The following is a 14,320-nucleotide window of genomic DNA, read 5'->3' as shown; positions in this document are numbered from 1 at the left end:
TTTCATTCCAGGGACCTCTCTCTGAAACCTCCAGGGCCAGTACATCCTTCCTGAGACACAGCCTTATAGAGTCTTAGAAGTACATCCCTGCTTTTATATTAAAGTCCTCTCGAAATAAATGCCATCATTGTATTTGCCTTCCTAACTACTGACTCAACCTGCTAGTTTACCTTGAGAGAATCCTCGGTGAGAACTCCCAAGACTTTGTATTTCAGACTTCTGAATTATCTCCCCATTTAAAAAACAGTTAATGCCTCTATTCATCTCAAAGTGTATGACCTCACACTTCCCACATTGTGCTCCATCTGCCACTTCCCTAAACTATCCAATCCTTCTACAGCCTCCCTGCCTCCTCAATGCTACTTGTCCCTCTTCCTATCTTTGTATCATTTGCAAACTAAGCCAGAATGCCCTCAGTTCCTTTATATAGATCATTAACATATAAAGGTGAAAAGTTGTGGTGCCAAAACTGAGCCTTGCAGAACACCACCTGTCAGCAGCTGCTAACCTGAGAAGCAGCCTTTTATCCCCACTCTCTGCTTTCTACGAGACAGCCAAGCCTCTATCCATGCAAGTACCTTGCTGCTGATACTATGGGCCCTTATCTTACTCAGTAGCCTCCTGTGCAGCATCTTGTCAAAGATCTTCTTGATTCTCAGGAAAACAGACTGAGATGATGTTACCGAATCATTTTCTTCCTCAGGCTGCTGAGGACAGATCATTCCCTGAGCACCTTTTGGAAGGACAAATTCCATGATGCTGACCCTGGACAGGAAGTTAATCTTGGAGGCCTCCAAAAGGTAAGAGCAAGGCTTGCTAGCTCCTCACCTCCTGCATACCCTTCGTGACATCAACCCCCATTGTCTGCAGCAGGAGTAGGTTCTGAATGCATTTCTGGAGTTTGGTTAGTTTTCTCCATCTCTCTCTTGCCTTCTGAATACCTTTAAGGATAAAAAAAACTTCTAATTTTCCCCTTGATGTTTTCCCACCAGTCTGCTGGAGACTAAAAGAGGGGCCTCATCTGTTCTTCAACCTGTGTAATCGTTTTGAGCTCCTCAATGTTTTCTGGGGTCAACAGTTTTACGTTCACTTTTCATGTTCCCTTGCTAGCCTGCTGCTTGTCTCATAGGTGACTTTAAGCCAGAAGGAGGTATAGTCAGAAAAGAAAACCAGCCGGACATTGGAGTAACTGACTGAGATCCTGAGGACACAAGCATGAAATCTACCCTTGAGTGAAAAGATTCATCTGGCCATGACCATTGAGACACCACCCATGCCGTCCACCTCCTCCAAGACTTCCGTTTCCACTGCTCCCAACATCTCATCTTCACCATGGAGATCCAATCCCTCTACACCTCCATCCGCCATGACTAGGGCCTCCAAGCCCTCTGTTTTTTTCCTCTCTAGACGTCCCCAACAGTACCCTTTCACCAACACTCTCATTCGTTTGGCCGAACTGGTCCTCACCCTTAACAATTTCTCCTTCAAATCCTCCCACTTCCTCCAGACCAAAAGGGTAGCCATGGGCACACATATGGGCCCCAGCTATGCCTGTCTCTTTGTTGGCTACGTAGAACAGTTGATCTTCCATAATTACACCGGCACTACTCCCCACCTCTTCCTCCGCTACATTGATGACTGCATTGGCGCCACCCCATGCTCCCGTGAGGAGGTTGAGCAATTCATCAACTTCACCAACACATTCCACCCTGACCTTAAATTTACCTGGACCATCTCTGACACCTCTCCCTCCTTCCTGGACCTCTCCATCTCCATTAATGACGACCGACTTGACACTGACATTTTTTACAAACCCACCGACTCCCACAGCTACCTGGATTACACCTCTTCCCACCCTACCTCTTGCAAAAATGCCATCCTGCATTCCCAATTCCTCCGCCTCCGCCGTATCTGCTCCCAGAAGGACCAGTTCCACCACAGAACACACCAGATGGCCTCCTTCTTTAGAGACCGCAATTTCCATTCCCATGTGGTTAAAGATGCCCTCCAACACATCTCGTCCACTTCCTGCTCTTCCGCCCTCAGACCCCACCCCTCCAACTGTAACAAGGACAGAACGCCCCTGGTGCTCACCTTCCATCCTACCAACCTTCACATAAACCAAATCATCCGCCGACATTTCCGCCACCTCCAAAAAGACCCCACCACCAGGGATATATTTCCCTCCCCACCCCTTTCCGCCTTCCGCAAAGACCGTTCCCTCTGTGACTATCTGGTCAGGTCCATGCCCCCGTACAATCCACCCTCCCATCTTGGCATGTTCACCTGCCACCGCAGGAACTGTAAAACCTGCGCCCACACCTCCTCCCTCACCTCTATCCAAGGCCTGAAAGGAGCCTTCCACATCCATCAAAGTTTTACCTGCACATCCACTAATGTCATTTTTTGTATCCGTTGCTCCCGATGCGGTCTCCTCTACATTGGGGAGAACTGGGCGCCTCCTAGCAGAGCGCTTTAGGGAACATCTCCGGGACACCCGCACCAATCAACCACACCGCCCCGTGGCCCAACATTTCAACTCCCCCTCCCACTCTGCCGAGGACATGGAGGTCCTGGGCCTCCTTCACCTCTGCTCCCTCACCAGACGCCTGGAGGAAGAACGCCCCATCTTCTGCCTCGGAACTCTTCAACCCCATGGCATCAATGTGGACTTCAACAGTTTCCTCATTTCCCCTTCCCCCACCTCACCCTAGTTCCAAACTTCCAGCTCAACACTGTCCCCATGACTTGTCCGGACTTGTCCTACCTGCCTGTCTCCTTTTCCACCTATCCACTCCACGCTCTCCTCCCTGACCTATCACCTTCATCCCCTCCCCCACTCACCTATTGTACTCTATGCTACTTTCTCCCCGCCCCCACCCTCCTCTAGCTTATCTCTCCACACTTCAGGCTCTCTGCCTTTATTCCTGATGAAGGGCTTTTGCCCGAAATGTCGATTTTGCTGCTCCTTGGATGCTGCCTGAACTGCTGTGCTCTTCCAGAATCTGGTTTCCAGCATCTGCAGTCATTGTTTTTACCTCAGATGTATCTACGTTGCACTCCATCTGCAGGGATGCTGAAGACATATTGCAGCTTGACAACTTTAACAGTTTTGATGAGGAATCTGGACATGGAGTCCAGATTGCTGTCAGTCCATCCAGATCATCCATCCACATCGATGATGCAGTTGAATGACAGATTACCTTCATGACTGGCATGGACATCACCAGCAGCAGTGAGAGCTGCTGCCAGATAGCCAGCTGTTCATTCTTTTCCATCAGGGGGTACATGTTAATTAGTCTCAGGGAACCCCTTCTGCATATGATGCTTGATATGAGGAGGGACCCAGCCACCACTTCCTATTGAGATGGTGAAGTTGCCCCCTCACAGCAAAAAAAGGAGGCACTGTACCATGGTGGCAGAAGGAACTTAGCAGGAAAGTTGAAGCCCAACTTCTAATTGTTGGGATTGAAGGGGTACCCACTGCATCACAACTCCGAACAACTGGGAGCAGTGACGATCTGAATAAGGAGCAAAGCATGAAAGACCCACTGGCAGATTCAGAACTGGAACTTCCTGGCTTTGTTGACACCGGATCAGGGGCATTGGGGTGACAATGTCCCCAGGGATGGCTACCTCAGTGTTGAGAATTTCCAAAGTACACGTACACCATGGAGATGCAGGGACCCCCCCCCACTGTGACATAATCATAGGTGAACAGACATTGGATCTATGGGTAATTGTATGAAGTCTCAAAATGGCTTTTAAACTTGCTAGTATTAATGGGAATAGCATTAAATCTATTGCGTAATGTGTTTCCATGTTGGCTTAGCTGGCCAGCATCAAAGTGGATCTCCTGTTTCTGCAGGAGTACATGATACACTCAGCAGCTACAGGAAACTATTGAGCTTGTGGACCCATGGGCTTTCAAGTTTAGTTTGGGGGGGGGGGGGGGGGGGGGGGGGGGGGAACGATTGCCATTCTTCTGGCTAGGGTTTTTTGCTGGAGGCCAGTGTTCCACATATCAGAGAAGGAGTTGCTGGTGTGTCTGTCATGCAGATGCTTCTTTCCATTCGCTGTGGGCCGGTGGGGGCCCAAGTTTTCCTTTTCTGGTTGTTTCCAATATCCACTCCCCCATCTCCTCCTCCATTCACTCTGTCTATTAAGGTGGAGGTTGGGTTGGTTGTTGTGTCTCCTCACTGGTTACCTTTTCCTCCTCTATGGCCTGTCCCTTGTTCTGGGTGCTCTGTGTTTCAGTTTTCTTTCTGGAGAGTGAAATCTTGTTGTCCTGTGGCCTGCAGATGGCCTGCTTCCCCACACAGTTTGCAGCTCTTGGACTCCTTGCAATCCATAGTCAGGTGCCCTTACTGCTTGCAGGTCCTGCAGAGGGTCACTTTGCAGTCTGTTGCCATGTACCCTGAACTACCAGAGGTTCGGCACACTCTAAGCTGGCCTGTATACTCCCTCCAATTGCCAAGCTGAAGGATGATGGAGGATGTTCCCAATGGCATTCACATTCAGGGTCACCCTGATCTGCCACTTGCTGGTCCAGTTTCTGAGGGTGTCCATTATATCAGCACTCCCTCCTTCAAGCTGTGCATACTTTCCCATATAGATCAGGATATCTGATGATAATGCAGATTCTCAGCTCAGATTCGTCATGGGAGAACCACTTTTTGGAATCATGGTACCTCCCCTACCAGGCAAGTATAAATGATAAGAATCAAAAAGACTTCCTACAGTGTGAAAACAGGCCGTTTGGCCCAACATATCCACACCGATTCTCCAAAGTGCCACACGGACACACGCCTCTACCCTATCCCGGTAACCCTGTATTTCCCATAGCTAATCCACCTAGCCAACACAGTCCTGGACACTACAGGCAACTTAGCATGGCCAATCCACTTAAACTGCACATCTTTAGACTGCAATAGCACTCAGAGGAGCATACTTACCCACACAGACATAGGGAGGATATGTAAACTCCACACAGATAATCATCTGAGGCTGGAATCAAACCTGGCTCCCTGGCACTGTGAGGCAGTAGTGCTAGCCACTGAGTCACCGTGCCATTCTAAATTGGTTTATTTTGTTGGTTGAAACTTCCTCTGTTGATAATTGCTTAACATTATTCAATAAACAGAACATTTGGAATTGTTATGTTTGCTTATGTTTACCCAGTGCTGAATAGGCCACCAATTGACACCATCCTTATCAGCACATCGTGGTCTAGCACCATGCTTTTGAGCTCCAATAACAACTGATAGTTCCATAGCCATCTTTAATATAATTACAATAGTTAAATGCTAGGTACTTTACAGAAGCATTATAAAATAAAACATGACACTGAGGTAAAGAAGGAGATCTCAGGTCGGATGATCAAAAGCTTGATCAAACATGACATGTTTTAAGGAATGTCTTGGAGGAAAATGACATAGAAAGTCAGAGGGGTGTAGCAAGGGAATTCCAGAGCTTAAGGCCTAGGCAACTGAAGCTGCAGCCACTAAAACTGGAGCATTAAATTATGCCCATTGAGAGAGATCAGAAATGGAGCAGCTCCTAGGAGATGGTATAGTGGCAATAAAGCCAGTAGAATATTGAGGAGCAATGTCAGATGCACCATGAACTGCCATCAGGGAATTTTAGCAACAGGACTGACCAGGCTGCCTACCCACTGACTAGGCGAAAGTGAGGACTGCAGATGCTGGAGATCAGAGCTGAAAATGTGTTGCTGGAAAGCGCAGCAGGTCAGGCAGCATCCAAGGAGCAGGAGAATCGACGTTTCAGGCATGAGCCCTGAAGAAGGGCTCATGCCCGAAACATCGATTCTCCTGCTCCTTGGATGCTGCCTGACCTGCTGCGCTTTTCCAGCAACAGATTTTCAGCTACCCACTGACTAGGCAGCTAATTTAAATTCATGAAGTCTCTGATGAGCCAGGCCACTAGCATCTTACCAATGGTGGATCTGCCAGTGTCCAGCCAGTCATTTGCATTCTGCTTGAACCACAGGAGATGGGCGAGGTCCCAAACAAATATTTTTCCTTTCGGTTTATCGTGGCGAAAGACATGAAGACTTGGGAACTTGGGAAGTTAGTGGTGATACCTTGGGGACAGTTCATATCACAGTAGAGGAGGTGTGTACGTACTAGAATGTATGGGAGGTGGATGAACCTCCTCATCCTGGTCAGATATATCCAAAAACCTTGCAAGAGGTTAGAGAATAAATTGCGGGGGCTCTGTCTAATATATTTTTTTTTAGATTAGATTAGATTAGATTAGATTACTTACAGTGTGGAAACAGGCCCTTCGGCCCAACAAGTCCACACCGACCCGCCGAAGCGCAACCCACCCATACCCCTACATCCACCCCTTTAACCTAACACTACGGGCAATTTAGCATGGCCAATTCACCTGACCCGCACATCTTTGGACTGTGGGAGGAAACCGGAGCACCCGGAGGAAACCCACGCAGACACGGGGAGAATGTGCAAACTCCACACAGTCAGTCGCCTGAGTCGGGAATTGAACCCGGGTCTACAGGCGCTGTGAGGCAGCAGTGCTAACCACTGGGCCACCGTCATTCACCATGGGCGAGGTCCCAGACAACTGGAGGATAGAGAATGTTGTGCCCTTATTCAAGAAGGGATGCAAAGAGAAACAGGAGAACTATAGACCAGTAAGCTTAACATCTGTAGTAGGCAAATTACTGGAGAAAGTTCTGTGGGAGAAGATATACAGGCATTTGCAAAGACAGGGCTTTCCTCTTCAGTAGTCAACATGGCTTTGTGCATGGCAGATCATGCCTCACAAACTTGATAGTTGTTTGATTAGATTAGATTACTTAGTGTGGAAACGACCCTTCAGCCCAACAAGTCCACACCCGACCCTCCAAAGAGCAACTCACCCTGACCCATTCCCCTACATTTACCCCTTCACCTAATACTGCGGGCAATTTAGCATGGCCAATTCAACTAACCTGCACATTTTTGGACTGTGGGAGGAAACCGGAGCACCCGGAGGAAAGCCACGCAGACACGGCAAGAATGTGCAAACTCCACACAGACTGAGGCAGAAATTAAACCCAGGTCTCTGGTGCTGTGAGGCAGCAGACCTATCACCTTTATCCCCTCCCCCACTCACCTATTGTACTCCATGCTACTTTCTCCCCACGCCCACCCTCCTCTAGCTTATCTCTCCACGCTTCAGGCTCTCTGCTTTTATTCCTGATGAAGGGCTTTTGCCCGAAACATCGATTTTACTGCTCCTCGGATGCTGCCTGAACTGCTGTGCTCTTCCAGCAGCACTAATCCAAAAATTGGATACAAAATTAGCTTGATGGTAGGGAGCACAGAGAAATAACTGAAGGATACTTGTTGAACTGGAGGCCTGTGACTAGTGGTATGCTTCAGGGGTCAGTGCTTGGGCCCAAGGCAGTTTGTTATCCATATCAATCATTTGGATGAGAATGACCAAGGTATGATTACTAAGTTTGCCGATGACCCTAAAATAGGCGGTATTTCAGATACAGTGAGGAAGGTTATCAGAAATTGCAACAGGACCTTGAGCAGTTAAGGAAATGGGCCGAGAAATGGCAAATGGAGTTTAATATAGAGAAGTGAGGTCTTGCATTTTGGAAAGTTAAATCAAGGTGGGAGTTTCATGGTGCATGGTAGGCCTTAAGGAATGTAATGGAACAGAGGGATCTTGGAGTTCAGGTGAGCGGTTCTCTGAAAGTGGAGTCACAGGTAGACACAGCAGGGAAGGTGGTTTTTGGCCCCTCAACTTGTTTACATTTCAAACATCTCCCCTTTCAGTCTCCTCTACGTGAAGGAAGACTACCTTAGTCTATCCAATCTGTCTTCATAACTGAAATTCTACAGTCCAGCATAACCTTAAACTCTATGCTTTGGCTAATATAATCATATGTCTCCTTAGGTCTTAGGCCCTGTTGTTTGTAGTATATATAAGTGATCTGAATGAAAATGTGGGTGGTCTGATTAGTAAGTTTGCAGATGACAAGAAGACTGGTGGAATTGCTGTTAGTGCCGACAATTGTGAAAGGAATCAACAGGACATAGATAGATTGGTGACTTGGGCATAGAAATGGCAGATGGAGCTTAATCCAGACAAATGCGAGATGATGCCTTTCAGAGGATCAAACTTAGGTTTGAATTATACAGTAAATGGCAGAACCCTTAGGAACATTAACATACAGATGGTCTGGACGTGCAGTCCACAGTTTCCTAAAAGTGGCAACACAAACAGCCAAGATAATTAAGGTAGCATGTGGCATGATTGCCTTCATTGTCCATGGCATGGAGTACAAGTGTTGGCAAACCATGTTGCATCTATATAAAACCCATGTCAGGCCACATTTGGAGCACTGTATGCAGTCTTGGTCTCTACATCAGCAGAAGGACATGGAAGCTTTGGAGATGATGCAGAAAAGAAGGTTCACCAGGATATGCCTGGTCTTGAGGGCATTGGCTGTTTTCACTGGAAAGACAGCAGCTTAGAGGAGAGCTGATATAGGTTTACAAAATTATGAGAGGCATAGATGGGGTGGATTGTCAGTGATTTTCTTCAATTACAAGGAGGCACAGGTTCAAGGAGAGAGGGAGAAAATTTAAGGGAGATGTGCGAAGGAACCTTTTCATGCAAAGAGTGTAGGATCCTGGAATGCACTACCAAAACAGTTGGTGGAAGCAGGCACCTTGGCAACATTTAATAGGCAACTGGGTTTTTAAATGAGTAGAGAGGGAAAAGAGAGATGCAGACCAAATAAAGACAGAAGGTTTGTTTTTCATTTTAGTTGGTGTGAGATGATCGGCACAGGCTTGCAAAGCTTTTACCCACTTGCTTAACCTAACTATATACCTCTGCAGACTCTTTGTACTAGTCACACACATGTCTTCTCACCGGTTGTGTCATCTGCAAACTTGGCTCGAGTATATTCACTTTCCTTATTAATTATTAAAAGTATTCCTTAGATGTGCTAATATATCAGAATACCATCATCTGCAAGTTCCTCTCCAAGCCACTCACCATCCTGTCTTGTAAATAGATTGCCATTCCTTTCACGTTGCTGGGTCAAAATCCTGGAAATAATTATGGTCCAGCATTGATCTCTGTAGCACTCCATTAGTTACGGGTTGACATCCTGAAAATTTTATCCTAATCCTAACTCTGGTTTGAAATTAGTTGGCCAATCCTCTTTACAAACTAATATACTATCTCCAACACCATGAGCTATTATCTTACTAAGTAGCCGAATATGCGTTGCTTTATTAAATGCCTTCTGAAAATCTAAACATCATCTGCTTCCCCTCTATCTATCATGCTTGATATCAACAGAAAGCTGGATAAGATCTTTTCACAAGTTTGTTAGTTTGCAGACATTTAAAAGAAAGTCTCCACCCTTTGATTCTACTTTTGTTTCTACCTTTGGTAATGTTGGTATCATACACTAATATCCATTTTCTGCCACTAGCTAATCTAGTTAGTATACAATGTTCTGATACTGGAAAATGTACATTCTCAGAGGCAGTGCAGGAGGCTTTTTGAACTATATAAAAAAAAAACAAAAGCATTCCTGAGACATGCTGCTACCAACTGCTGTTAGTCAAAGCCAACATTAAAATACCCTGTATATACTTTAAGATAAATGCTTATTACTTTACACATCAAGTTTTGAGAACATGCAAGAATCCTGATGGCACCTTGCTACGGAGATTGCTATCAAATCTCATGACAATGTTAACTCTCTCTCATGCTCAAGTATCAACACATTCCTTTCCTTATGCCAAGCTATTTAATTTTAAAACCTCTCGATAAATCTACTGGACAATGTGTTTTCAATCTGGAAGAACAAGGGTAATTGTATCTATGTAGGAATCAGATCTGGAAGACAGCTAAATTACACTGAACTACTCCCAAAATGTTTATTTTTAGAATATTGAAACCATGCTGAAATATTGCTAAACATCCTTGAACTTTTACAACAAATAATATCAAATTTATGACTCTTAAAAATGCAATTAACTGCAAATGTTCAGCCATTGACTAAATTAACCAATCACAATTTGCATTTCAATGTCACCAGTAATCTGATAAAACGTCCCAAGGTGCTTCACAGTTATAAAGCAGAATGCGACACTTGACATGTCAGGTAATACTGGAGCAAATTGTTAAGAGAAAGTCAAAAGAGGTTTAAGGTATGCCTGAAAGGAGAAAACCTCTGTAGAGAAGAAGTTTAGGAGGTAATTCAGAGTTTGAGAATTATCAACGCAAATGGTGCAATGATTAAAGTTGGTGATGCTTCAGAGGCCATAATTAGGAGGAGTAGTGACATGGTCAGGGCCAGCATTTATTGCCCACTCAGTTGCCCATGAAGAGGTGATGGTGAGCTGCCTTCGTAAACTGTTGCAGTCCAAATTCGTGGTAAAGAATGATTAATTTCTAGCCACTGATTATATACACAACTAACAATCCAGTGTCTTGTTGAGAAATTAGTCAATAAGCTTGCAAAGGGATTCTGCTTAGTAAACTGTTCAATCATGTCTTGAATGGCTAGTCCACACAGAGTACAATGATGAAAAGTTGCAACAGTATTCCACACATTGGAATAAAGTAAGTTTAAATCAAGTCCATCTCCTTCAGATGATATAGTCATTATTCTGACAAGGCTAAAAACAAGATTTTACAGAGCACTGGAAGGGGAAAGAGTACCTTCCTTTGGTCAATAACTACAGGAAGTGGATGAATGTAGAGTCTATGCCCAATTCCACAAGTGCCAAAACTGCTGAGGTTTTATAGATTACCACAGATGTTGATATCAGATAATGATCCTCAGTTTCTGGATGAAGGGATAAAAATATTTCTGAGCAAGACTGGTCAGAGCAAGGTTTTGTTGATCTAGTTCTTGCAATGCAGTCCCATTATAAATGCTTGTTTGGGTCAGATTTTCATTGACAGATTCAGCTCAGCTGGCATTGTTTATCAGCATATCATAATTTTAGGAATATATATTTTCCTCATAGTTTTCAAACGTAATGTGCATAGTGCTTGAGGGTGTAAAGAATGCTGATTCGGCATGGCGAGATTGAGGAGGCATAGGTTTGGGGGTCTGTCACAGATATTGAATGAAGCTGATATCCCAGTGTCCAGAAGGGGTCCTGACTGTCTCACTAGCCACTTATTTCCATTTTTGGTTCTGTTCTGCTTCAGTTGGTGACAATCCCAATGCTACAGTGTAACAAAACTGTGCGCAGACACGCCATATGGTGGCAAGATCACAGTGAGAGGTAATGGCTTCAATTTGGATTTCAAGGGACAATTCCAACCCCTGCCTGTAAAAAATGCTTTGTCTTGAAACTGCTAATTTTTGTGGCTATTACAGTTATAAAGTTACTACATGGCAGGCAAGTCATAAAGCTAAAAAAATTATTTTTTTAAATAAGATGTTTCAAAATTTCAGTTTGGGTTTTGCCTTTGTGAATTCCAACTTCAAATATTCATTTATTGTTTTGCCTCTACTCTTGAGTCGTCAAATATTTCTAGGTTCTGTTTCCAATGTGCTAAAGACTGATACCAAAGTACAATCTTCAAACTAATCTTGAGTCAGATGCTACAAACTAGCTGGACCTCTCGGTCCAACAACCCAGTTACACTTTTACATTTTAAAGCAATGTTGAGACAATTCTGGAGGAACAGCAACAAAGTTTACAAACATTCAGCAGGATATTGTTCCAGATCTCTGAATAGTCATTATCGTACTCCATATAATTTTGAGAAAACCTATTCAATCCTAAAATTCATAACAGCACAGAAAGACTCCGTAAAAACTCCTGGTCTCTCAGAGTCCCACAAGTCCCATTAAAATAGCTAATGTATGCTATACTGCTGAACTGAAAGTGAACGGATGACTGTACAATTCATAAAAACAAAATGAACCTGTAATTAGAATAACAAATTGAGAACAACTTTAATACCAATTACTTAATAGTTTACACCAGTTAATTATCAGAACTAAACAGCTCAAAACTAATGCTTTGAAGGCTTACTATTATACAAATAGCAGAAATCAAAGTAATTAAATAAATAATTTGATTATGCAACGCGGTTAATAACATAATAGTTAATTTTCAATTTCTTATATATTGTTTGCACAATTAATTGATGAATTTTTAAGTTTACAAAATGAAAAATGGATAAAACACAACATACTGGTCCAGGTCTGGAGAGGAATACATCTTGTTGAGTTTCTTCGATGGGTTTGTTGGCAATGCGTTCCACTGGGACAAGCTATAAAAGTCATACGTTGTATTATTATTTTAGCCCAGATTATCTATTGATACAGGACATAACTGCATTTGTTGCATTGGGCTAAAGGAAAATTTTCCCTTAGGCTTCCTAGTTTTAATTCAAAAATGTAGTTTGTAGGGCAAGTTAATGTGTGACATATCACTATACAAGGACGGGTTTGTTGTCTAACCTAATAGCTAATTTGAGAGAGTGAATCCAATGAACTTCAAAATATAACAAAGAACAATTAAGAGATGCTGAATGCACTTAATGTTACACTTACACCTGGCTAGATTGGTCGGCAGAGTATAAGTTCCTTAATCTCAGGGCCGTGGGTTCGAGCCCTATGCTTGGCACTTTTATTTAAGGACGACACAGTGGCTCAGTGGGTAGCACTGATGCCTCAGTGCCAGGGACCCAGGTTCGATTCCAGCCTTGGGCAACTGTCTGTATGGGTTTCATCCGCTGGCTCTGGTTTCCTCCCACAGCCACAAAAATGTGCAGACTAGGTGAATTGGCCACGCTAAACTGTCCATAGTGGTCAGTGATGTGGAGGCTAGATGCATTGGTTGGGGGTAAATATAGAGTAGGGGAATGGGTCTGGATGCGTTACTCTTCAGAGTATCGATGTGGAGTTGTTGGGCCGAAGGGCCTGTTTCCACACTGTAGGAATCCTAATGCTACGTCAACAGATTGCATGCCACATAAATCAAGAATTTATACTACATTCAAATACAAATTGTGTTTTACTTATTACTTTGCAGTTGGTCTTAGGACTGATGTGAGTACTAAAATTTTGAACTTTATTTTAAATCAGGATATCCCATTTCTGGGTGAAGACTCATTTCTTGCCAATGAGTGTCCTACAGATCTTAAAAAGTAGACAAGACAAACAAGTAAAACAGGGATACAGACAAGACAGTTACAGACTGCTGCACACAAACAACTAAGTGTCAGAGCTAAAAAGTAGGAAAAAAAAGAGTTTTTTGAAAAGTGATTATATAGAAAAAGAGTCAATTTATAATTCAGGCTTTATCCAATTTTATCAAATTTAAAATGCCATTTCAAGTTGGAATTAAACAAACAATCTTCAACACTGCTAATTTTGGAAGCCTGTAAATAACAACTAAAAATGCAAGCGTTACTGTCACCTTTGAATGAATTAAGAGAGTTTTGGAATCCATGGAAAAAACAGAGAAATCTAAAAAAAGTTGCTGTGGTGTGCAGCAACAAAGACTATTAGGAGACCCTCATTCTGTTAAACTGCGGTAAGGATATAGAACATAGAACATAGAAGAATACAGCGCAGTACAGGCCCTTGGGCCCTCGATGTTGCGCCGATCTAAGCCCACCTAAACTACACTAACCCACTATCCTCCATATACCTATCCAATGCCCTCTTAAATGCCCATAAAGAGGGAGAGTCCACCACTGTTACTGGCAGGGCATTCCATGAACTAACGACTCGCTGAGTGAAGAACCTACCTCTAACATCAGTCCTATATCTACCCCCCCTTAATTTAAAGCTATGCCCCCTTGTAATACCCGACTCAATACGCGGGAAAAGGTTCATACTGTCGACCCTATCTAACCCCCTAATCATCTTGTACACCTCAATCAAGTCACCCCTAAACCTTCTTTTCTCTAGTGAAAACAGCCCCAAGTGCCTCAGTCTTTCCTCATACGATTTTCCTTCCATACCAGGCAACATCCTGGTAAACCTCCTCTGCACCCGTTCCAATGCCTCCACATCCTTCCTATAGTATGGCGACCAAAACTGCACACAATATTCCAGATGCGGCCGTACCAGAGTCTTATACAACTGCATCATGACCTCAGGACTCCGGAACTCAATTCCTCTACCAATAAAAGCCAGTACGCCATATGCCTTCCTCACCGCACTATTTACCTGGGTGGCAACTTTCAGAGATCTGTGTACATGGACACCAAGATCCCTCTGCTCATCCACACTACCAAGTATCCGACCATTAGCCCAGTACCCCATCTTTTTGTTATT

General features: G+C 43.9%; 1 protein-coding gene across 17 annotated transcripts in view; it reads right to left on the bottom strand.

Moving 5' to 3' along the window:
- rims1a (regulating synaptic membrane exocytosis 1a) overlaps positions 1–14,320 on the bottom strand; it is an 857,383-nt gene that overhangs the window by 573,442 nt on the left and 269,621 nt on the right. For 14 of the 17 annotated variants that reach the window (XR_015753101.1, XR_015753102.1, XM_087979575.1 and 11 more), the window contains exon 2: positions 12,226–12,303. The exons of the other annotated variants lie outside the window; for them this stretch is intronic. Coding sequence is in view for 12 of the 14 variants with exons in the window: in XM_087979575.1 (XP_087835701.1) it covers positions 12,226–12,303 (78 nt within the window). In the remaining 2 variants the exon portion in view is untranslated. The remainder of the gene's footprint in view (positions 1–12,225; positions 12,304–14,320) is intronic. 17 annotated transcript variants of the gene reach the window in all.

Source organism: Chiloscyllium plagiosum, unplaced genomic scaffold (genome assembly GCF_037043375.1).
Source record: "Chiloscyllium plagiosum isolate Xiang-an unplaced genomic scaffold, Cpla_swu_hap1 HiC_scaffold_3, whole genome shotgun sequence".
NCBI lineage: Eukaryota > Metazoa > Chordata > Chondrichthyes > Orectolobiformes > Hemiscylliidae > Chiloscyllium > Chiloscyllium plagiosum.
This window is presented reverse-complemented; position numbering and strand designations above follow the sequence as displayed.